General features: G+C 38.3%; 1 protein-coding gene across 6 annotated transcripts in view; it reads right to left on the bottom strand.

Annotated features, from left to right (window-relative positions):
- The window catches only part of CSNK1G3 (casein kinase 1 gamma 3), a 112,886-nt gene that overhangs the window by 7,003 nt on the left and 79,585 nt on the right, over window positions 1-26,298 (bottom strand). Inside the window, exons 7-13 of one of the 6 annotated variants that reach the window (XM_032335489.1) lie at window positions 23,459-23,544; window positions 23,253-23,337; window positions 21,292-21,440; window positions 19,826-19,921; window positions 16,013-16,108; window positions 5,570-5,676; window positions 4,925-4,948 (exon numbers count right to left, since the gene is read on the bottom strand). In XM_032335489.1, coding sequence (XP_032191380.1) covers window positions 4,925-4,948; window positions 5,570-5,676; window positions 16,013-16,108; window positions 19,826-19,921; window positions 21,292-21,440; window positions 23,253-23,337; window positions 23,459-23,544 — 643 coding nt within the window. The remainder of the gene's footprint in view (window positions 1-4,924; window positions 4,949-5,569; window positions 5,677-16,012; window positions 16,109-19,825; window positions 19,922-21,291; window positions 21,441-23,252; window positions 23,338-23,458; window positions 23,545-26,298) is intronic. The other 5 variants (XM_032335491.1, XM_032335490.1, XM_032335492.1 and 2 more) reach the window with 5 other exon arrangements.

Here is a 26,298-nt window from a genome sequence, read left to right as displayed (position 1 = left end):
CAGAAGGGCCGAGGCTTTGCTAAGAGATTCTGCACCATTTCCCCTTCATCTACTGCCTCTTTTCCTGCCTCTAGGATTTGTCTTCTTGGATGCATGTCTTACACCTCCTTCTCACATACCTGAAACTGACACACATGTCTCTATCTGGCGGAAGTTCCTATGTGTCCTTTCTCTAATGACTCACTGGCTCCACCTTCAGTAGAGAGACTGCTCGACAGGTGCTGGGCCCTACCCACCTGGGACTCCAGAGCCTTGCTTCTTCTTACCTAGGTTACTGGGCATACAGAAAACAGCTTTTAAGACATCTGTCTTTAATTCTTTGATAAAGGATTTGCCCCCTTCAAGTCTATACATACAAATGTAACTTTGTATCTCTGGACATCTTGGTGTAAAAAGCCCGTAACTTATCAGTCAAGCAAGAAGAGTTCAGAGGTCCAAGACCATCCCCTTAACTAATCCAACTGGAAACCTGCACATCCAGCCTCATCTTCAACTTCTTCCTCTCCATCCACATGCCATTAGTCTCTCTAGTCTGAAATAACATTCAAAGTTGTCCCATTCTCTCATGCTGGCTTACTTCAGAACATCTTGCCTCCCTCACTGCTAAGGGCCTCTTAACAGACACCCAGGCTAAGTGTCTTCCTCTCTCCAACGTGCCATCCCAACTCACCCCTGCAGAGAGATGGCCTTGCCCTCTGCCTTTTAAATCTCACCACTGTTCGCCACAGTCTAAGGCATTAGGTCCACATGGCTCTTAAAATTTGGTTCTGATCTATTTCCATCTCCTCTTAGTCTCATCTTGCATCAAGCTGCCTTTCTAGGCAGTCAGTACTATAGAAGGAAGAGAAGGAGGGAGGAGGAATTGATTTCATGTCATCTAATGAACCCCAGGAAATGACATAGGCCACAAAAGTGCTGCGAAACTAATTGTCTCAAGGCTCAATCTGATTATACCATTTCTTGCCTTAAAACCCACAGCTTGCTTGCCTGTGTTGAGAAAGGATCATGTCTTTATTGTTGCTGTTGCTCACCTGCCTACTAAAGCCCTTTGCGATCGGGCACTTAGACTATCTCAGCTCTCAGGGGAATGCATTCGTGTATATGCGCGCGCGCGCGCACACACACACACACACACACACACACACTACACAGTGGATCACTTCTCAGACCTGCCTCACTCTGTCCCTGCTCCCAGCCACTTCTCTCGGACTCCTGCACCCAACTCTTCAGCCAAGCCTGGTCACCTTGGAGAACCAGGGCAAATGTACCCTGAGCCGTGAAGATGTCTCTGATCTCCCATGTTCCAGTCTCTTAAATCCAGTCACACTGTATCCTATGAGGTAATCCTTTAATAGCTGGTTTTAGACCAATGACTCTCAATCCTGGTTGCTCCTCGGAATCAGCTTACAAGCTTTTTAAAATTACTGTCAACCAGGGGTGCCTAAGTGGCCCAGTCAGTTAAGCCTCTGCCTTTGGTGGGGGTCAGGATCTCCGGGTCCTGGGATCGAGCCCCACGGCAGGCTGCCAGTGAGGAGTCTGCTTCTCCCTCTGCTCACCCCACCCCCACGCATGCTCTATCTTTTTAGAAGTAAATAAAATCTTTAAAAAAAAAAAAAAATTGTCAACCAGACCCTAACCACAGATCAGTTAAATCGGAAACTGACATAGCTCAGGCTAAGTGTTAGCGTAGTCACAAATGCTTGTGACTTGAAGCCAAGACTGGGGATCACTACGTGAAAGTTACTTGTGTACTTTCTATCTTTTCTAAGGGAGCACAGGGGCCTTGACTTTTCTTAATCAGTAACTATTCAGTAAATGGTGGAAAGGGGACACAAAGAGAAATAAAGGTGAAAAAAGATAATTACAAACTACCTTAAAACTCTGTAACTAAACCAAAGGAAGCTCTGTTTTCCTAAATTCCTGGAAGGAATAATGAGGGTGATACCCCTTGTGTCACCTGTCTTGAAAAAAATTCTTAGCCACAGTGAGAAGAGCAAAATCTCATTACTAATGAATGAGCCATTTTATATGCAGGACAAGAGAACATTTTCTATCACTTGGAAATTATATATCGAGCCCAAAAGGTACTATTCTAGGAAGCCTGAGCCTCTAAAATGTCCAATGTGAAATACATTATATTTAATGGGGTGGGGTGAAAGGGGCCTCCACCAATTACAGGTAAGAAGAAAAAGAGGGAGTTGGAAACCCATTTTGAAAGGGAATTCTTGGCAGGTTCCTAGAAAACTATAAAAAAGGTGGGACAGAGAAGAGAAGCAAGCGTAAGATGCAATTTAGGAGAAAACCACACTCACAGCCCCCTCACTGCAGACTAAGAAGGTATGAGGAACGCACTAACAAACTTGCAGGAATGTTGAGAGTCACCCTGATAAAAGGGAAAGCAAATGCGATGTGCTGGAAGTTTTCAACCAGTGAAGAGGCAGGGAAGGTGGGAGAATTTCTGTAACCCATCTGTAATCGGGCTTTACCGAAATTACGGGTTGCTATCCATGTTAAAAAAAAAAAACAAATAAACAAACAAAAAAAAAATCCAGCTCTATTCAAATATAATTAAAGTCATCAGAAAATTAATGTTTTTAAAGTATACAATTCAGTGGTTTTTAATACATTTACATCCCTCACCACTTCCAAACTTGGAACCACTTCCACCGCCCCCCAAAAGAAACCAGAGAACCTAACCTACTAACAGCTTCTCCCACCCTCCTCTCCCCTGTCCTAGGCAATAACTGGATTTTTCTCCATGTGGTGGCCGAGCCTGGATATTTCACATCAACGGAATCATAGAACACGTGGCCTTTTGCGCAGGGCTTCTTTCACTTAGCATGTTTTCCACCTCATTATTTTACACTGTTGAGTAACACTCCACTGTACAGAAACACCAAATGATTCAGTCATAATCACTTAGTAGTAAGTCACTGAGGCCTACTGTTTTGGGCAACAGTGATCTGAAGATGAAAAAGGCCTTGCATACAAGAAATTCAAAAAGTTTCACGAAGTGGGACAGAGCTAAGGAGGATAACATACCAACGACAGACTTAAGGAACCCAGCCAGGGAGTATAGCGTTCGGAACAGAAAACGGGGCAGGGCAAGAGAGGCAGGGGTTGGACTACAAGAGGCACGAAGGGCCGTGTGGACTGCGCCAAGGAATCTGGACTCGAGGCTCTAGGCTATGGAGGACCTCTCCTTCAGGAACAGCTTTCGCACCACACTTGCATTTTACTCATCTTCCAACACCTATAATGAAAAACCCAAACCCACAAACACCCACACCATCCCAACTAAATAAATCAGTATGCCATTCTGCAAAGCCACCTCCACAAAGCATTCCCTGATCAGCCTGTCTGTCAGTCATCTTGCTCCTTAGAAGCTCTCACAGGTTTTTTCCTATCTTTCCATGGTAGTTACCATATGCAAATTATGAACGAGTACTGAGACACCACCACCTTCCCTATGGTGTGCCATCTACTGAAGGGCTGGGGCAGGTTCAGACTATTGCTGAAATCCAGGTGGCATAAGTGGGGTCCGAAAAAATGGGAAAGGGAACGGAGTTGGCTCAAAGCAGGTGTCCAGGACAAAACGGACACAGAAGATCCAGTCTCAGCAAAGAGTGGGGGTATGGAAGTAAAAACAGGGGACACCTGCTGGAAGGACAAGGCTGAGGAGAACAAAGACTGGAGAGGTCATTGGCAGCAGGGAGACAACAAGGAGACAAACAGGGTGGGACTGGCTCTCAAGCACCTGCCACGTGCAGTACTTTATCACAGTTAATTTCCTCAATGACCTGCGGAGCAGATATTATGAGCCTCAGTTTACAAAGAAAGAAACAAGTTTGAAGAAGGTAACTGTAAGTGGCGGAAGGAGGGTTCTTCGACCCATGCTGGGTACACAGGACGTGCGTGCCCTGCTCGGCCACATCACTCTGGGAACTCCGCTTACGAATGCACAAGCAAACATCAACGGCAGTATTTGCTCTCACTACAAAAATGCCCGAGTACAGAGCTGATTGATTACATCCTCAAATCCACTAGGTCACGCTGTCAATAAATTCCACAAAGTGATAAAAATGAATATTTGACCACTGCTCTTTAAAGAGAAATCTCCCCAACAAAAGTCTCCGCATCTTACGGGCCAGCAAATGAGCATTATTTTGGAATTTATGTAAAGTTTATTTTGGATAGGAGTAGAATGTTTCAAAGTGTGCTAATAAGCAAAGCAACTTTCTCTGTTCACTCCCAGGCTCACTCAAGATTTGTCCTGAAACTGAGAGGAACATATGGAACGTGGCATTTCAACTAGAGACAGATACCAGAGAAGAGTTTAAATCCAACACTGACTCGACTTAAGAGGAATATTTTTGACACAGTATCTGCAATGAGCAGGACCTTCTTAGGTGAAGACTTCCATAACGCGCTCTCACTATCGTTAATCAGCGTACCCCATGTGCACTCAATGGCGATGCAAGTAATCAATGAAATACTCTCTCAGTGAGACTATCGGGGTGGGTGGGGGTGTGTATTTAATCATTTTTCCAACAGGGAAAAAGGGAGCTTAAAACTCAAAAACCTTTCTATTTCGAATAGCAAACGAAGCCTCTGGGTTACAGAACAAACGCACGAGCACAAGCAGAGTGGGCGTTACCAGCTACTCAAAAAGGTGCCCCCAAATCTATGTCAGTTGAACAAAAAGAAAAAAGGTGCAGCAGGCAAAAGAGCTCCTCAAACAATTATTTCTTGCTTTTCAGACCTAATGTAAATGACACCAAATATTTTTGAACAACTTCGACCAACTGTAATTTCTAGGTTGAAAGTTGTTTTTGTTTTTTTTTTTTAAAGCGCAAAATGATGCTATATCTTTGAAATTATAGTCAAGGGAGCTATTTCTGCCTGCCTATACTTGAAAACTCACCACATGTTCAACACTTTCTGGCAGCTATACACAAAAACAAAAACAAAAACAAAAAACAAAAAAGGAGAGAGAGAGAGGGAGGGAAAGGGAGGGAGAGAAAGAGAGAGAGAGACATCATCAGATGTAGCCCACAATGAAAAATCACATTGTTTTTATGCTTACTTTTTTTCCCAAGAAGCATTATCACTTACATTCACAGAAAAACTACTTTAAAACTAATATGTATGCGTGCAGCATACTATAAAATTAATATTTATTCTTTTTTTCAGATAAACAATGCATACGTTTTATTTTTTTTATTTCATTTTTTTAGTGTCTCCAAATTCATTATTCTCCTTAGCAAAAAAACTGAGCATCTACCCTACCAAAATTATTTTCATGCATCAATACTCCTATAAACAAAAAGCCAAAACTGCACTGTTAATTCTAAGAAATTGAGCCCAGCTTTTAAGTAATTATTTTTGTATTACAAAATATTTACTGAAACAGCGCTATTTTATACAAAGTGATCGACTGAAAATATCACTTGTTTTGCATGCACCTATTCCCTGAAAAAACTTCCTGGGATAACTGTACATGACTATAAATCTCAAACATGCACAGCTGAGGCAAAAAAGCTACTAAAAAAGTCAAGCAAGTACATACTTGGTTTCATCCATCACTTCTACTTCCGTAGGGGCTGTAATGGGCGCATTGGAACGTCCTGCAGTAGGGTCATCTGTGTTCAACTCTCCATTTGTAGAGCTTACAACCTGCCAAAAAGAAAAAAAAAAAAAATTATATATACAAAGTAACAGGCTATATACAATGATAAATATTAAGGTAAAATTAAGGTTAATTTAGAAAGTTAATATGCAGAACATAAAACAATTAGTATGTAGTTGAGCTGTTTGTAACTGAATATAGTAACAGGTCTAATATTTTATTAAAATTCAAGGTCATCAATATTTGCCTTTCAACTTCCTTTTCATCTTGAAATTTCTGTCTTGTCTCTTTCCCTCTGCTGTGTAAGACTAACGCCTACACTGTGGTGTCAAATCACCTCCCCAAGGTGTGCCCATCACCACTGGCACCTTACTACGTCACAAATTATCTCCCACGCAAACTTCAATCCTGCTCCTTCCGATGAATTTCAGTGTGTAACCAACCTTATATCTCCCTCGCATACTGCTCATTTGTCTACCCATTTGTTCATGCTCAGATCCTGGAATCACAGTGATTCCTCTCTTTGACTGAAACCCCACATCTCGTCTGTCAGCAGGGCTCATTAAAGTCCACCCCCAAAACTCATCCCCAATCTAATCAGTTCTCCCACTTCTATTATTACCAGGACTCTAGTTCAAGCCACCATGATCTCTTGTGTGAATAAGAGCAACAAACTGTAAACTGGTCTTCTGCTTTCACCTGCCCCCGCCCTCCATGAATGTATTGTCCACACAACAACCAGAGTGCTCATTTTAAGACAGAAATTAGACCATGTATAATTAACCTTACTAAATCTCTTCAAGTATCAACTTCCCATTTCACTTAAAATAAAGATCCATATTCCTGCCCCCATTTACAAAGCCGCACAGTATCTGGAATCTGCCCACCCCTCCGACCCCATACTCCCTTCTCTGATGATCACTAGCCTCCACCCAGGACGTCAAACTTATTCCCACCTTAAGGTCTTGGCATTACCTATTCCCAATGCCTGAACTAACTCTCTTCCTGCTGACTGGCTATATTCTTCTCTTTTAGATTCTCAGAGAACATCTCGAAAGCAGTCCTTTTCCATCATACAATCTGAGACTTGCATACAGGACATCCTATGGCACATCATACTCTACTGTTAACTCTTTGTATGGCATTTATCCAGATAGATGTTTTCTGGACTGTGTTTCTTGACACCCACTCTCGCCCACTCCTGCTCCATGACAGCAAGGACTTTGTACTATTCCCCCACCGCCTCTCCCTACTAACCCTGGCAGAGAACAGGCTATCAATAAATATTTGTTGAAATAAATGTACACATGCATGAGTGAAATCTTAAAACAAAATAAAAATCATAGCAAAATTCCCACATTCTCCCAAATCCTCTTTGTCCAATAAAGTCACCTCACTGTCCTATTTCTTGCTTTCCCCTCAACTTCTCAAAACAACAGTCTTAACTTATCACCTGCATTTTTATAAAATTTTCCACTCATTTATTCCTTAATCCCTTGCAATCTGTACTCTGTCGCTACATTGGAATTCTAAGTAAGCAAACTCTTGCAGGTTACCAACATTTCCTAGAAAAATACATTTCCTGGCCTTTGCTTTCTCCTCAATTTCCCATACATTTCTGTATCACTTAGCCCCAGCTGATACTCTGGAGGAGATGGGTCTAGAAACAAAGCCTAGCTCTAACACTCACCCACCGTGTGACCCGGGAAAGATACCACATTGCGCTAAACCTCGGCATTCTCAACTACGAAACGGCAAACAGTAGTACCCATTGAACAAGACTGAGAGAAAGAAAACAGAATCAGTGTGTAAAGGGCAATGACTGGGCTAATCTAAGAGCTCCAGGAATTGTCGCCCTTGTTCCTCAGCCAGTTTTGCCTGCATTCAGGGCTTCAGCTACAACCTCTACATAAAGGACTTGCTGAGCCCCACCGTTCGCCCACATGCCCACCTAGGCTACATGTGGTACCTCAAACTCAATACTTCCAAAACCAAATTCCTCATACTCCTCTTGAATGTGTCACTCCTCCTATCTATGGTTCCAGTTCCTAGTAAACCCTACCATGTTCCCAGACCTCCAGGCTCAAAACGTAACAATCAGCTCTGCTGCTTTCCCTATCTGAGCTCATCATTAGGGGAAAAAAAAATGCTAATAGATCAAAAGCCTGGAGAGCAGACCGACAGCTGACTACTAGACTTAACAGGTCCATCTACAGAACCCCATTTTACTGAAACCTAACTAATTTTGACATTCTTACTGAGAGGCCACAATGTGCCAGGCACTGACTGTCCCAGGAACTTAGAAAACCACAAGAAAACACCCTGGCCCTTGTGGGCCTGATATTCCAGTGCACAGAAACAGGCCTCTCACCCCACAACTCCAAGAAAAGTCACTAGAAGTCAACCAACAAATCTAGACGAATGTAGGATTATGGAGGCTGAGTTATCTGTACCCCATGAACAAGTACTTTGAAATAAACACTGCAAATGTGCCCACAGCTGAAAACATACAGAACGGCCTTGATCCTTGTCAGAGCCAACCAGGCCAACAAGAGGAATACCCCTGGGTCTCAGTCTGCTGCTCTGCTTCCTCCTTTCTGCCATTCTACTGAGTTCCATGTCAATTTTTTCTCTTTATTTCTCCCTCTTTCTGAAAACATTTAACAATCATTATTGGTTCTAATTATCAAACTTAATTTGGTTCTTTATTCTTAATTTTTAAAATGTCAGCACTCCTCCGCTGTTTTGGAAAGGAGCTACAAAGCAGGATTCTTATCTTACACTTTTGTATTCGCCACTATCTGTAATTAGCAGAATGTTTTGCATGCAGAAGATAAACAGCTCATGCAACAATTTACATTGCTCTTCCCTCAACATGATATTCACAGGTTTCTTTTCCTCCTCCGAGTTCAGTGGCCCAAGAGAGTTGGAGGGACCCCATCTCAAACTACAGGCAGCTCCTCGAACATGCCTCCCCTTACATTCAGCGGCATAACTTAAAATTCAAAACCCAGGTGTTATAAACTTCCAGCAAGAGCAACCGTATGAAACGGTAATTATACAATCTGACTTATTTCAGTTCACACAAAGTCATACCTGACTTTAATAAGCTTTATTTTAGTGAAATGTTTCAAATCTCATTTTGCCTCACTGATCAGAACCAGACTAGAATGAAATAATATCTTTATTTATGTATTTTTTTAAATGTAATTTCTCTTTGATTCCCCTGATTCCCTAACTCTCTTGAGTAAAGGCTAAATCCCAGGCTAAGAACCGAATCAATGTGGTAAAAGAGTTCTCCTGTAAAAGTGGCCTACTTAATACTGGTGACATGAGAGTATATCAGGGCATTAAAATTGTTTTCACTTAAGAAAACTAGTATCTTTTAGGGAAGGGATTTTACAAAGAAAAACCAAAGACAAAATATTATAAATAGCACTTGTCATTACATTCCTAGAAACCTAAATCAATCAAACAAATATATACAAATTATTTTTATAAACCAAATTCTAAAGAATGATTCCATTTAGGTAACATCTCTAGAATTATAACTTGAAGTAGACCATAGGAGTCGCCAAAATATTGGTGTGTATCAGCTGATTTTTCTAATGACAGTATCCAAAATGGACGGCTGCTCAATGTCCACAACAGCCAAACTGTAGAGAGCCGAGATGCCCTTCAACAGACGAATGGATAAAGATGTGGTCCATACACACAATGGAATATTACACAGCCCTCAGAAAGGATGACTACCCAACCTTTTCATCAACATGGCTGGGACTGGAGGAGATTATGTTGAGTGAAATAAATCAAACAGAGAAAGTCAATTATCATATGGTTTCACTTACTTGTGGAACATAAGGAATAGCATGGAGGACAGTAGGAGAAGGAAGGGAAAAATGAAGGGGGAGAGATCGGAATGGGAGATGAACCCACGAGAGACTATGGATTCTGGGAAACAAACGGAGGACTTTAGAAGGGAGGGAGTAGGGGGAACAGTTTGCCTGGTGATGGGTATTAAAGGAGGGTACAGACTACACAGAGCACTGGGTGTTATATGCAAACAATGAATCATGGAACACTATATCAAAAACTAATGATGTACTGTATAGTGAGTAACATAATTTTAAAAAATCACAGCTGCTTTGAGGTTTGACATTTAAAGAAAAAATTCAGGTGTTTTACAGGGTTTTTGTTCTTATTTTTCTTAAAGAAATTTTCTCCGATATTCCCACTTTGACAAGAAACTTAGTACAGTTTTTATTCTAAGATGTTACAAAATAACAAATAAAAAGGCATCCAGATTCGGTATTAGTTTTAGTGCACCAGAGTTTAAGAGGAGGGGGCCTTGAACCTGCAGCTAATGATGGGAGAGAAATGATGGTTCACTTGATGGCTGCCAGCCGTGTCTAATTCCAAAAGAAGTCTGAGTACAAAGATAACACATGGTATCTTTGTAGTCAATGATTTTATAAGGCCAATTAATTTACTTTCCACATACAATAAATTCATACAAATTAGAGTACTACCTTCCTCATTTCTACGTGAGTTACTGAAAGCATACTACACCAAGTACACAGTAGAGGCTCACTATCTTAGTTAACCAGATCTCTTTCTATCCAATAAATACACTAGAAATACTAAAATGTTATCTATCTTACTTATGTCCTAAGCTTTTTCTAAGAGCTATCTATAAGAAAGCACACTAGTAAATGAGATATAGGTAAGAGTAATTCCCAAAGAGTCTTCTGGACCTGTGCTAGGGTTCCCAAGTATTACAAGAAACCAACTTTCTTACATATTCTAAAACCCAGTCGGCTCAGTCAGTTAAGCGGCTGCCTTTGACTCAGGCCATGATCCCAGGGTCCTGGGATTGAGCCCCACATCAGGCTCCCTGCTCAGTGGGAAACCTGCTTCTCCCTCTCCCTCTGCCTGCCCCTCTGCCTCCTTGTATTCTCTATCTCTTTGTCAAATAAATAAAACCTTTAAAAATTTAAAAAAAAAAAAACCCAGAGTGAGCTAGAGTTATAACTGATCTTCCTTATACTCCAACTGACAACTGGAAAGCCAGTGAGATTCTCACTGACTTTCAGCAAAGAGAAACCAAAATGGATTTTTGATCTAACTTTCACTTATAAAGTACTAAGCAGAGCACTATACTCCAGTCTTTGAGACGCTGCTGTAAAGGTTACTAAAAAGGGTATGAAAATAAACCTCTAATGCTGAATTTCCCCAGTGACCCCTGGATAAGACACTTCCTAAGCTAAGCAGACAGAGCGGAGCCGTACACTACTCATCTGCAAAGGGCACCCAACCCCTCTCCTCAAACAAATGCTCCCTCACAGACCTCAGCACCCTGGAACACAGGACAAAAGACATGACTGTACTCATCACTCAATCCGTGCCCCCCCCTTGTTAGTACCTGTGTGCTCTGAAAGATGGGAGAGAGCAGAGTGAAAGTGGTGACTGGCCATGTTTTAGAAAGAGAAGCATTAACAACGACAAACACAATGGAGGAAGGGCTGAGGCATGGCACCCGCTATTCCCAACTCGTCACTACACAAGTCTCCTGATCACTCCAAAATGCATTCGTCCCATTCTTTTCTGCTGTCCTCACCCGCATGGGTATGTGTCAAGTGAGGCTGATGAAAATCCCTGCATGCCCAGCACAACAGATAACGTTTACCCTTCCCTTGCAGGCACAGCGGCAATGTGTGGGAGTTAGCCCTTTTCCCTTTCAGGGGCTCAGACGCAACAGTGTACCTTTAACCACAACCAAAGCCTGTACGACCAGCCGAGATCCCCCAACAATTGGCCTACACCAGCGCACGTGAAGCAGTCTTCAGTAGCGCCCTTGACATCTGTCTTCCTCCCTGTGCTGGAAACTGCCTCTCTGCTTTCCAGAACCGGGCTTCCAGTTGACCTTGAGCTCAAAGGAGCCATAAAGTCACAGTCCCCGTGGGATTCGAGATGAGCACTACCTGCTGTCAGTGGTACATTTTAAAACCTCATTTTGGAGATTCTGGTTTGCCAGGCAGAGATACATCAAAAAGGCAGATAAGTGACATGACCTTCCCCCTCAGCCCTGGCACCAAACTAAAATCCGCCTTCTAATTATCTTGCAAATCCTCTCATTTCTCTTCATTTCGGCTACCTATCACCTTCCCTCAGCTAGAATTCTGTGAGTTGCGTCCCTGCCTTAGACTTGTTTTCCCTTCAGTCTAGGCTCCAATAAAAGTCATCCCTAGAAAACACACTAATAGAGTTACCTTCCTTATCTAATTCTCGTTACGGCTACCCAACATCCTCAAATAAGTCCAAACTTAATAACAAGACCTATTAGGTTCTTCATGACTTGCCTCCTGTCTACCTCTCGGTCCTCTTTCTCAATATACACACCGGCGTGACTGGACTGCAGCCAATTGCTCAAGACGTCTCTCTCTCTCTCCTCCGCCACCTTACATGTGCTGCCTTCTTGTCTTGGATGGTCCTCTCTAGACCCTTTCCATCTGCTAACTCCTGCTACTGAAGCTCTACTTTAGAAACAGATGAAAAGACAGAATACAGAAAGGTTTTGCTTTTTCCAGGAAATCTTAACCCATGAAATCCAAGTTAGGTGCTTCTCTATATGTTCTTATAGCGCACTATACATTCTCCGCTTACCACTCTGCCTGTTTCATTGACCTTCCCCATTGGCTGGACACTCCATGGGAAAGGCACCCTAGCTTTGTTATTCTTCCTTCTATTCAAAGACTCCAGTACAATGCCTAGTACCTCCTGGGAACACTTATATATGTTATCTGCTAAATAATGACTAGCCCAGAAACTGAAAGTGCTAGGTCTAAGATTCTTAGCCGTATTTATTACCAAGGATGCTAAAGGGAGCAGAGAGGAATATGTCTGATTGTCTAGGTGCTTTTCCAAAACACATAAAAGCCAAGAACAAATTCAAATTTAGTCTTCAGATATTTGAATATAATTTTTAATCTGTGGGGAAAGTATATCAAATGTGTAGCTGGATCCTTCAAGTCAGTGGATTAACATGATTACACTAAAGATGTAGGAAAAAATTGGATAAATTCCAATTTGGCAATATTTCCTTTGGGCTGTACCACTAGACTTCCCTTCCCAGAGATTAATCAAGTTTCTTAATCTGAAAAAGCAATAGATTATACTAGTATTTAGTCTTTCAAAAGGCCCACCTTCTATACTATTCTCACGACAAAACCATGAGGTAGAAGTATTATTATATTTCCATTTGCTGGGACATCTGGGTAGCTCAGTTCATTAGGTGTCTGCCTTCAGCTCAGGTCATGAGCCCAGGGTCCTGGGATGGAGCCCCGCAACGGCTTCCGTGCTCAGCAGGAAGCCTGCTTTTCCCTCTCTCCCTCGTGTTCTCGCACTCACTGCCCTTTCTCCCTCTCCCTCTCAAATAAATAAATAATCTTTAAAAATCTGAAAAAGAAGTTTCTATTTTACTGATGAATAATCTATGGCATAGATTTTAAACTTGAATATGACTCTAGGGCTTGCACTCTTAAATGCAATGAAATTAACTTGGTAAACCAGATGTGTGACCTGTAATACATATTGTACTTCTGGGAGTGCCTGAGTGACTCAGTCGTTAAGCGTCTGCCTTCAGCTCAGGTCATGATCCCAGGCTAGGATCGAGCCCCACATTGGGGTCCCTGCTCGGCGGGAAGCCTGCTTCTCCCTCTCCCATTCCTGCTGCTTGTGTTCCCTCTCTCGCTGTGTCTCTCTCTGTCAAATAAATAAATAAAATCTTTAAAAAAAAATACATATTGTAATTCTGGAAAAACAAGGAGTTCAAATTTAGACTCCACCATTCAGTTCCTATTAAAAGCACACCTGAAATAACGAATATCCGAGGATCCTTCTGTAAGTCAAAATAGCAAGAGGTTTCATCTTGTAGGTCAACTGGAAGCAGCCCGGAATGCTTTGTGGTGCTGCACTGAGAGCCATTCTAAGCTCCAGGAAAACACTGCAGTGACAGATGAGGGATGAATGCCATGGGCCCCAATGGGCTTATTTGGGCTAACTCCTGATTCTACTTCCAAATATCCTAAATCTGCACCATATTTATTTCTTATCAGATAGCTATCAACTTATTATGGTAATGCCTTTTCTAAGAAACTATCTGATGACAGGACCTTAGTATTTGCTGAAGGTTAGTTTTTTAATTGCCATATAAAGTCTCTGCATCTCCTACAAAGTCAACACTGGAAATTGTCCAACAGGGAGTGTAATGATCATCACAGAAAGAATCTCAAGGCAAATTAGTCTCACACTTTTGTATTAATAAAAAGGTTTTTCTCTTTCTCTCTTCCCTTTATCAGAATGAGAATGACTGAATACATTGTTTCACTTCCTTTGTTCAGAATCAAATGTAGTATTCATTTATTATAATGATCACATTAGCTTAGATTTTAGGCACTTTTCTTTCCTCTTCATATTACTAGTTTTAAATTACAATTTTATTAGCCCAACTATACAAGTGTCATATTGTAACTTTTCAAACTTTTTACGTGCGTAGGATATTAATCATAAATGAAGTCAGTATTTTAGGACAGAACAAGATTCAGGCATGAGCCTACTTAGGCTGTCAGTACATTTTTCACAGGAGTTAAGCTTGCTTAATGTCCATCATGTCAGGTTAGTTAATAGTATAAAACATATTCAGGAAGTCAACAGAAATAGTGTAAAATTCTTTGCTTTACTTATGTATTACCTAAAATTCTAGTAAGTAAAACTGATCACATCCTGAATATTAGGATGAAGCCAGGTGTAGTCTCCATAGGCAGAGAAGCTTTAAAGAGACGGTGAGAAAGGAGCAGAGTGGAAATGACTCTCCAGGAACATATGAAAAAACAGAACATACAGTACTAGACTGATGAGCCAATAATCACCCCCTTGATAGTCTGGAGATCCCATGAACCACCTCGGGGAATCCCACAGGGTAAGAAGAAACTAAGAAAATAATACATTTATGGTAATGGTGAAGAAGTGGCCGGAAAGCTTTCTAATAGTGCCATAACGGTTGCAGATATCCCTGAACACTGAGCCAGACACCTGCTGTCATAACATACAACACTTAGAAACGTGTAAACGTGTACAGACACACATACCATCCAGTTTGTGTTATGGAACCAAATATAACTTGTTCTATTAACTTTTCCAAGGATATGAATTGGGGTCATAAAAAATGTTTACAATTCAGGCACCCTTGCCTCTAAGTCCTTTTCAAATACCTCTGTTACACAGGACTGAAAGGTCCACAGACTACAAAGTTCTATAAAAAATATTTGGTTACATACCTAAATTACCTTTAAAACTTAATGGTGAGAAAAACACAAGAACTTACAAGATTTAATCAAGAACTGACTTTTAGAATTCAAATCAAGAAAGAATAAAATCCAGAGCAGAGATCCAATAGACTATATATATATACATATTCACTAAAAAAAATGTAAATCTGGTCAAACATAATGGAAAATTATTCAAGTGGAAATATGTGGAGAAAAAAATCAAAATTTTTAAAGGAAGTTCTAAATTGAAATGGATGGAGATAACATTTATTATCTCAATTACTTTGAACCAGCATTTAAATTACCTTAAGCTAGCATTCTAAAAGAAATAAAAGACTTCATTAACCTTCCCCTTTCTACAATTCACATAAAAGATGAAAATTGAGGGGGCATGGGAGGGCAAGATAAGGTATTCTCAGGGAACAGAGAATGGGGGGGAATGAACACTTCAAAAAAATAAAGGACAGCTTTAAATTTTTAGAAATATCCAGAAAATTGAGGGGAGTATTTAATAAATACTTGTTCTTGAAATTATTTTCTCCATCTGATTTTCTAGAAACAAAATATACCATTATAACAGTTGGGGTCATGTTCATTTGACCAATTAATCAGAAAGTATATTCTGAGTACTAAAGATAAAAAATTTTCTATCTAGTCAACTGACTGAAGTTTAAAGGAAAAAAAATCAATGAAAATGAAAAGTTATAAAAGTGTTCTACTGCTTACAACATTAAAAAAAAAAAAGTCTGGTCTTATTACTGAAAAATCAAGTTTAACACATTTCAAATAATACAGTTTGTTTCTCTAACCTGTTGTATGACTTACTTTAATACTGTTGCGTGTACTTGCAAAAATGAACAAAGGCAAAACTGTAGTATCCCTGGTGGTCTTTCCAGACCATGTTAATTTTGCTTTTTGGTTAAATACAAAGGAAGAGAATTATGGAGAGTTCAGAAACAAGTTTTTCAGTAGGATATGAAGTCATGCCATGAGTTCCAAAAAAGGGTTAGTTGTATAAATCTGGGAAATAATCACTCATGCAAAAATCAGAAAATACCTGTACCGAGCCACCATGTCTGTCTGCTGCAAGGTGAGCTCTCAAATGGTGGGGATTTGCCTGCTGGGAGTCCCAAGCTGCCCTGTGGTCTGCCGACTGCCATTTATTTAATGCATGTGGCATGCATGGAAGAAGAAAAACCCAATATGTTAAACATCTCATCCTTATAATATAGAAAACAAACGTATAAAAGGAAATTCAAAATATCCTTGCTATTCTGAGTCACAGATGCAGTTGACATTGCATACTGGATGTGGAGAGGTTTTCGTCACATGGATACCATTAGGTAATGATCAACCACAGAAATAAAACAGAACCATAGAATTGAGAAGTGAAAGGGCTTTAAATATGATACGGTCCAGCTTCCAATTTTATAAATGAAGTTAACAAAGAACCAGGGAGGTAAAAATTAAGTGCCCAGGAAAACATTCCAAATAAATCACCGAAGTACTAAAATGCCATCCACTATATTATCTTATGGTAGATGTCCCCCTTGGTTTTCTGATGAGGAACTACTTCTAGCAAAGGTTTAAAAAAAAAAGTCTTCAAACAGCTGTACTTAGATCCTAGAAAACTTTCCTCTCTTGCTTAGTACCGGGTTTCTGATTGAGAGGTTAATATGAGAAAACAGAAGAGTTCTTTAAGAAGTGACAAGTGTTATATAGAACACTATGAGGATATAACGAGAAATTTTTTTTTTAAAGTGATAATCCTACTTTATATGAATCCCTTTGCTTCCCTGACCTCTTTTTATCTGGTTCAAATTAAGGAGCCCATTCCCGTGATAGGCTGGTAATTCTTGATGCTTTTACATGACTTGGCAAACTGGCATGACAATAACCACAGAAAATAATCTACTGGCAGAATTAGCAGTAGCTGCTTAACAGGGGTCAGTTTTTGTGGACAGCACTAATAAAAAGATCAGGAAGGAATATAATATTTAAGATTCTTTTACATGTTCGGTTTTGCATTAGCTGCTTTGTATGTGTTATCCCACTATGAGATAGACAGTATCATCCTCACTCCAATGATAAAGAGACTGAGACTTTAAACACTTGACTAAGGTTTAAAGACACTGCAAGAAGTACAGCAGGGATTCTAACTCAAGAGCCAACTGCTCTGCCAGTAGTACTAACTAGCTCATTAAAACAATGACATATGTTTATAGTCTTTGGTGCTCTTTTCTTTCTTTTTCAACCGAAGTCATGAAAAACTTGCCGAAAAAAACTTGCCACAAAGTGCCAAGTATATTGGCCCCTCAGGAGCCTGAGCCCATCAGTAGCCAGAGCAGGCCTATGGGAGAAGAGATGTTAAGTCCAAATAGGCACAGTGAATAAATGTTCTGGCACTAAGCCTCCCAAATTAAACTGTACAACGCAAAATTACACCAGAAGTCTGAAGAGGCATGAGGTCTATCATCAAAGCAATCACAACAGTTCTAGGTCTTTTCGTTAAACCCTCCATGTTCAAAACCAGAATTTAGCAGTTGTGTAGCTTAAACTAAGGTAAATTCAAAGAGATTAAATCTGAAGAGGATGAAAGAATGAAAATGATGCTAAAATGGAGACAAACACCTAAATACTGCCTAGAAAAACAGGTAACATTTAAGGGTCACGGACTTCTTTAAGAAGACAGGAACAGCTCTCCAGCCTCCCTTCAGAAACAAAAGTTACATGCATCGAACTCCTTCTCTGAAATGTCAGGAGATTCTGAACTTCAACCACCAGCTGTACAGCAAAAACTGTTTAACTGGGGACACTGCAACATTTCAGTCATTTAACTAAATGTTCTTTTGCAATTGTCAATTTTGAGTTTCTCACACACCTGAAATGTTTACTGCTTCAATGATGTTTAGGAAAAGTTGAGATATACAACTTTTCTATTATGATGACAGTGCACATATCCAGGTCTCAAATTTAATACATAAGCTACCCTAAAGGGTTTCCTGAAAAAAACACACAATGAAAAACAAAAATCGACTCCCTATATTTAGTGCAACAAGGACTACATAAATAAAACATGGTTCCCACCTTAACGGAGCTCACCATCTAGCTAGGAAGACAAGTCAAAACACACGGGAAGTTCAACTTGAAGACATCTGAATTATAACTGAACTCAAAATTAAGAGAAAAGTTTCACTTATTACAACACCTAACAGCTCAAGAGGACATCTCCAGAGAACATGAATTACTGATCATCATCCAATTGAGAAATTAATTCTGATTTATAAGACACAAACTCCAAGTCTTCACTTGGAGCCATTTCTTTCTATATGCAGCATCTTACCAGAGTACTCAAATTATCAACTGATACTAATTTATATCTGAAGAAATTTGTATTTAAGATCCTTTATTGTCCCAATTTTTCTAAGGCAAAATTCTAAAACTACTCTGTTTTAATTGGCTGTACTTTAAAGCATAATATTGTTAAACATCCCCTAAATGGAGCATTTTATTTTGCTATGATTTTTATTGTGTTGTGTTCTTTCCTTTCATTTTTAGCTCGTTTATTAACTCACTTGAATTCCAGTGGGATAAAAAATGTAAGAGTAAGAAAAGATAGCACATTATCCTTCCCCAGAAAGAGTTAAAACTGGAAATTCTAAAGACACTATTTAACTCCCAATTAGCAAAATGTTTTATGTCAAAGATGGATTAAATCAAGCTTCTTTTTACAAAAAAGAGAAAAGCAAGACCACCACTCAAAAATTTCAACAGCTTTCAATTATCTTACCCAAGAAATACAAACTCTTCACTCCCTATCTGCCAGGCTTCCCTGGAACCTAGTCTCTGATCAATGCAAACTAAAATACTCACTATTCCTCAAACAAACTACATTTTTAAACTTCTCCTTCCTATTTTACACTGTTCACTCTCCCTCAAATGCCCTTTTTCTTTCATCCGCCTTTTAAAAACACCATTCATTCTTCACGCTCATCTCAAAAGCCACCTTCTGCATACAATCTTTACAGATCCCCATACTCCAATGACCTTCATGGCAGTTTACTAATATGTTCCATGTGACAGAGGTTACATTGTTTGGTAATACAGTTACTTGTGAGTTTACTGCAATAATCAAAACAGTAACACCAGCCATGAGACCTGAGATTTACTGAATGCTTATAGGAATTAAAAAGCATTTTTGTGTTTCACAGATGAGAGAACTAAGGCTTTGAAAGATGGAGTAACTTGTCCAAGACCAAGTTATACCCAGATGTGTCTGATTCCAGAGAATGAGTGAGCTCTTAGCCATTCATTACAAAATAATTTCCTATAGGTTATGTTGTTTTCCTTCCTTGTGCATTTCTGCGATATGCAGAATAGTAGCTTTCAAATAGGAGAAACTCAACAAATAATTTACTGAGCTAAATTAGACTGCAGTTAGAAAGATCAACTGCTATCATAATTTACTCCAACAAGATATCCAAACACTTCCACTCTCATAGAGTATCAAATATTGCTGTCATACTAATTTATATCACTAATTAAAAATTTATCATTAAACATTTCATGTGATTTTAAACTAGTGAAGAGTGAACCTGAGGGGGAAACAGTTCATTTGTTGCATATCTGTGCATTTTCAATCCTTATTATGCATGTGTATATCATCTTTATCTACTGAAGGAAAAAAGATGTATTTCAATCCTTCAATATGTATCTATATGTGTGGATATGTGCTCACATACACACATCCACATGGGCACACCTATAAGACTATCATGTGGGCATGGTAAAAAACCAAATTTATTTTTACGCTGTCAAAAGGTAATACAGAAGCAAATCAAGATATTTCATATCTGAAAGAGCAGCAAACCTGGTTTTTGGATTGTTGCATCTTATCTCTGTGCTGATGTGCTTCTCTGTTTGATGACAGAGCAGGATCTTGCTGAACCGCACCCACTGGAGTTGGCTATAATACAGAATGAGCATCAATAGTAAGACTATTGCAGAAGGGTTACTCACAAGTACTGAGTTGCTTCGTGGAATCAAAGAAATAATAAAAGACACCAAAAGTAAAGACACCTTAAAAAATGGGATCATTCTCGAAATATGTCACTAAAAATAAGACGTTAAAACAAGAGAACATAGCTACATTTTACACTGTTTTCAAAAAACGTTTAAAGGCTCTCTAATGCTGTCTTTACTTTCAGGTTACTTTTTCGTATCAGAAGAATAAAAGTGTATTCATGTATGTCTCTCATTTTCAAAGCCAATGCATAAACAGAACAAATCATTTTAAGAAAATAAGAAAATTATTTTTAAAGTAAGCTAATAAAATGGTTTGTCGTCAATATTTTGACCCAGGTGAATTCAACTTTGGATCTAAGAAAAATGTAGATTAAACACTTAAATAAGCCAATTATTCAAAAATACCTGAATCTGAGAGTTTGGTAGTTCCAAATATGGACAAAAATTGGCCAACAGCAAGCCACAATTAAAGTTTTTTAAGACATTCTCACTTATCAAAAAAAAAAAAATAGTGAGAATAAATATTTTAAAAGTTGTCCCTTCAAAGAAAGAATTTTATGATGTGTCCCTTCAAGTGATAAGCACCAATCCTACAGTTACAGTTAAGACTAAATTTTTTTTAAGTTACGAAAACTTAGAACAGTTTTGAAAACCAAAAACATGCTGTAATTTTTAAGTACCAGTCTATTTAAGACTTCAGCTAAATAAAACTGCTAGTATAATTAAAACCTATAATTTAGAATTACAAATGTTTTGAGAAATGGCTGAAATAAACAAAATACAAGACTAACTGATCTTTTAAAATAACAGGATATTATCCAAAAAAAAAAAAAAAAAAATTACATTCGACAGTAAGAAATAAATCAGGAATGAAAAGTTGAAAGTAACTCATTACTTTAAAAAGCAAGGAGTCCAAATATGGAGTTTCTATAAAATTCAAACGAATAATTTTAGTATTATGCTGCCTAAAATGCCCAGGAAGATGAAATAAAATGAATTCTTTAAAAAAATTATTTGTGGGCGTCTGGGTGGCTCAGTGGGTTAAGCATCTGCCTTCGGCTCGGGTCATGGTCTCAGGGTCCTGGGATGGAGTCCCACATCGGGCTCTCTGCTCAGCAGGGAGCCTGCTTCCCCCTCTCTCTCTGCCTGCCTCTCTGCCTACTTGTGATCTCTCTCTCTCTCTCTCTCTCTCTCTGTTAAATAAATAAATAAATAAAATCTTCTAAAAAAGCTATTTGTACTCAACTCTTTTCACTGAAGAAGCTGTACTGTGGGGGGGAAGTTACTACAAATAATCTTTCGTGTACTCACCAACTGTTTACCAATCCAGTCATACTCATAATCAAACATATATCCTTTTCGATCAAACAAGTCAGTAAAAAGCTTTCTTAGGTAGTCATAGTCTGGTTTTTCAAAAAAATCTAGCCTTCTTACATAACGAAGATATGTTGCCATTTCTTCTAGAAAGGAATAAAAAGTATTCTGATTATACTTTCCTATATATTCATTAATAATAAAATTATTTAAATGTCAAAAAACAGTGTTACAAAAATATGAAAAAGCAACAAAATTCTACTAAAATTTAAAATTTAAGGAATTTAATCACAATGAAATTAAAAAGGAGAAGAGAAGGGAAGGAAAATATAGGGTCAAAGGAGAAATGAGAGGTTTTACTTAACAAATTCCTCTGCTTCATTTCATTAGGAAAAGCTAAAATTATTTTACATTGTTATTCTGAGTAAAAACCTTGGATAGTACTAAAAACTGAATTAGTAACTTAACACATAAATACCTAAACACAAGCACCACACTCCGCTCATAAACTTAAATATTTCTTTAAAATACTGATGGGAATTGATTTATATATGAAAGCATCCACACTAGCATGATGGATTTCTTCTACCATCAGGCACATTCAACTAACTGACCAACAGAGGATTCAAATTCCTAACTTGGGCCATGAGCAGAATGTTAACCAAACAAAGCTAAGCGATCTCAGAAATAAAACCGCAGCAGAGTTTAATTTTTCATTTAATTTCTGGTCATACAACAATTATTTGATAACATATAAATTTCTCTGTGCCACTGTAATTCCCAAATGTATTAGAGGTAAGTATTTTTCTTAAAAAGCCTCTTTCCTAAAGGAAAATAAAGAAAAAAGCCATAAAAATCAACACACAATATGGTGAGCAATCAGTAAAACAGGGTTTTACCATCAGGATACAGAAAAATCAACTGTAGTGAGAGATGGAAAGTTACTCTAGGGTGTTTTTCTGATCCAATTCACTGACAGTGGCCAGTGAGAACAGAATCATGCACAGCCCAAGAGGCAATGAGAATGGCATCCAATGACCTTCTTCACAGGGTGACTCTCACTATTCTACAATCTAGCTAATTACCTGGCTAAGTGACTCTGACACCCCCATTTTATCCGGCAGAAATGTGTATATGCTTTATAATAACACAGAGCCAGTCTGTCTACACCTACACTGCTAGTGTCAACCAAAATCTTTGTTAATTTCCAGTTCTAGATGTTAGAGCAAAGACGAAAAATATGCAATTAAAGTCTATTGTCCCCGAATAACGAAAGCAAACTTGAAGGGCTCCCTGAGATTATACTGCCTGCTAATACTCCAGCACTGATGCCAGCATTGGACAGGAGGACGCGTGAATATTGAAGTGAGGCATGATCTCAGTCTTGGACCTTTCAGATTGGTTCACTTATTACTTACCATCATTAGCAACACATTATTCTTACTCCTTAACTGATTTAGGAATCAAGAAAATTTTTGTTGGCTTAATCTGAGTTGCCAAAACTCTGCATGGAAGTAAAACTATTTTTATAAAGCTCCCCAATGTAACATTAGCCTGCCAGTACTAAGGTTTGTAAGATCTTAATGTACTTTGAAAACTAAATCATGTATCACACACCTTTTTTGAGTCTGACAATGAGACTCAAATGACTAACAGTATGTACTAAAACTTTACAGCTGCATATCTCAGCAAGTATTTTAACTTATTAGAAGTATGTCATTGGTATTTTAGCTGATATCACTATCAACACTATCAAAAAATGGGATTTTCTTCTATTAATTCCATCTGAACAGAGCAAATACACGAACTGTCCCTGTGGTCTATGCATCAAAGGCTAACATCTTTTAAATCATACTTTGAACTCGTTTCTTCTAAGCATAAAAACCAGTCATTACAAACTTGAGCAATGGAAGTTAACTGCTGTGGTTTTCTGTGTATAAGCACATGTTATTCATTACCTGGAAAATTTTCACATAACACTTCTATCGGTGTGGCTCGTTTTGTATCTCCAATTTTCTGATACCTCTCTTTTAATGTGTCAGCCTAAAACAGAAAGGAAAAAAAGTCCTGAGAAGCTGGTGATGTTAAAATTAACTATTTGGAAGAAAGACCCCTGACATATTAACAATTTATGAAATTCAAAAGGAAACACAAAAACAATTACCTTTAAACCTTGCCAAGGAAGACTGCCTCTCAGAAAATACATGAACATATGACCTAAAGCTTCTAAGTCATCTCTTCTACTTTGTTCTGAAATATAAGAGAAACATCAATTTCACTTTCCTCTCCCAGTTAAGGATTTAAGAATGGAGAACTGACTCTTTTGTTACATATACATTAATTCCCAAAGTTCAGTATATAAACATAAACTATCTAGTGCTTACAAGCAACGAATCATGACCAGTTAAACAATGTTTTTAACATTAAAATTACTGTGCATCTTTAAAATATGCCGCTACATTTTAGGGGGTCTTTTTGTTTGGTTGGTTTTTTTAAGATTCCACTGGGCACTCATTGCTCTCTTTATATATCTATCCACAAAAGTATAAAGCAAGTCAGAAAGGGTTCCATGATCAAATACAGAGTCACTGTGTACCATAGCTCCATCGTGAAGACACAGGATATAACATATTAAAGGTTAAAAAAAAAAAACCCAGAGATAAAAATGATTCACTTCTTTTAACTCTGAATCTCCTGAGCTTATATGAGCACAAAACATCCATCCTATATACTCTCTATTAATATTAAATGCAATTAGATTTTATGTAATATATTCTTTAAAACACTTGTATTTGACCCATCCCAACATTAATAACCTCTCTGCCACCACCAAAAAAAAAGCTGCTAGAACAAACTGCCATTTTCAAATTGCTAGTGCTGTTTTAGTAACAAAATGTTGCACAGCACCTAACTGAGTGACAATCACAGAGGAAGACTCGAAAAGATACTTATATTTGCTAAGTGAAATTTTTTTCCAATTTTTTTGTCACTGAAGTTAAATGCTTAAGATTCCTTACTATTTTAAAATAATACAAAAACTCTAACAATAAGAGGAAAAAATAGTACTTTAATTATAAATGTGTAAGATGTTTTATCCAAATGAGTCATCATCATGCTACCTAAGCAGTACTGAATGCTTTTGAAAAAGCAAACTTTTCAAAGCTTGGCTCTGAACTAGCGTGAACAGGACAGAAACGGTTTTAATTTCTACTATTTAATCTCATTCCACAACAGTCTTCTGTAACACTTGCTACAGTGTGTGTGTGTGTGTGTGTGTGTGTGTGTGTAGTTATTATCTAGTCTTTATCTCTCCTCCCACCAGACGGCAGATTACAGGACAGCAGATGTCACTTGGCTCATTATCCTCAGGACCAAGTATAATTGCTGCTACAGAGAAGGCACTCAACACAGACTACTTAAATAGAAAAATGAACATCTGAAAACAGATCATACTAGATATGTGTCCCTTTCCTACAAGGAAACAAAGATATCCAGAAGAAAATGCATCACATTGTTAGTAATTAGGGTTATGAGATTGGAGGATTAGACAGGACATTCCACCTTCTCATTTCATATATTCAAACTGCAGCATAATGGCAAATTTTTCTCTTCTGCTTCAATTTTCTATCATAACAATGTATGCATATGCTATTAAAAACAGAAAACTTTCAAAATAAATAAAATAGACTCAAGGTCTTTTTAAAGCCATTTTTTAAAAAGTGGGGATGTGAATAATATGAGAAAGATGAGTAATGTTTTACATATACAATTTGACCATATTAGATCCTGGGACCCTCAGGAATAAAGAGTCATGCAAAGAAAAAAATATACATATTTCTGAACTCCCACTGAGAATCAGAATCACCTCTGAAACTTTTAAATGCCTCAAATGAGTGACTGATTCCTTGAGTATGACATGACCTAGAAGAACACGCATTTTAAAAAGCTTAACAGATGATTCTGAAATACAGCACTAAAGTGATAAACACTAAAAAAAGAAACTCTTCTCATTGACGTATACTTTACACATAATAAAATACATCCTTTGTAAGGGTACAGCTTGAAAAATGTTAACAATGTACACCTTAGTACCACCACAATCGACAACTATTTCCAACACTCCAAAAAGTTTCCTTATGCCTATTGCCAGCTATCCTCCCCTCCCCTGGCCTCAAAACAACCACTTATCTGCTTTCTGTCAGGCTACATTAAATCTGATTTTTTTATAGAGTTTCATACGAAAAGCATCGTATAACATGGACCCTTGGGTCCAAATTCATTCACTCAACATAATCTTTTTATGTTGTTGTGTACATTGGTAGTTCATTACTTTTTATTCCTGAGTAGTATGCTACAATATACTTATATATTCACCAGTTGCCAGGTCATGAGTAACTTCCAGTTTGGGGCTATTGTGAATAAAGCTTTTACGAACATTCTTGTATGAGTCTTTGTGTGGACATATGTTTCCATTTCTCCTGTGTAAAGTTTTAGGAGGAGGATTACTACTTCATATGGAAACTGTAGATTTTACTTTTTAAGATACTTCTACACTGTTTTCCAAAGGGATTGTGTCATTTTCTATCTCCACCAGCAACATCTGAGAATTCAATTATACATCGAACTTGTATCCAGCAACCCTGCTAAAACTCACGTACTGGTTGGTGTATTGCCCATTCCCCATTTAGCATGGTCACTCTTATACTTCAGCCCTGCTAGTGGCTGTGAGGTGTTAGCTCACTGCGATTTAATTTGAATTTCACCAGTGACTGATATTTTTGAACACTGTTTCAACTGTGTTACTACTTATTCAAACATCATTTTGTGACGTTTTACTCATTTTTTAAAACTGTACTATGTCTCTTGCTATAAAGTTGTAAGGGTTGTTTGTGTATTCTGGATGTAAGTAATTGTCAGATGTAAGTTTTGCAAACATGTAGCTTGCTTTGTTTTCTTAACAGTATCTTTCAAAGAACAGAAGTTCACATTTTGATGAAGCCCAAC

The sequence above is a fragment of the Mustela erminea genome, chromosome 3 (genome assembly GCF_009829155.1).
Source record: "Mustela erminea isolate mMusErm1 chromosome 3, mMusErm1.Pri, whole genome shotgun sequence".
Lineage (NCBI taxonomy): Eukaryota > Metazoa > Chordata > Mammalia > Carnivora > Mustelidae > Mustela > Mustela erminea.
Note: the sequence above shows the minus strand (reverse complement) of the source record. Positions and strands in the feature narration are given on the sequence as shown.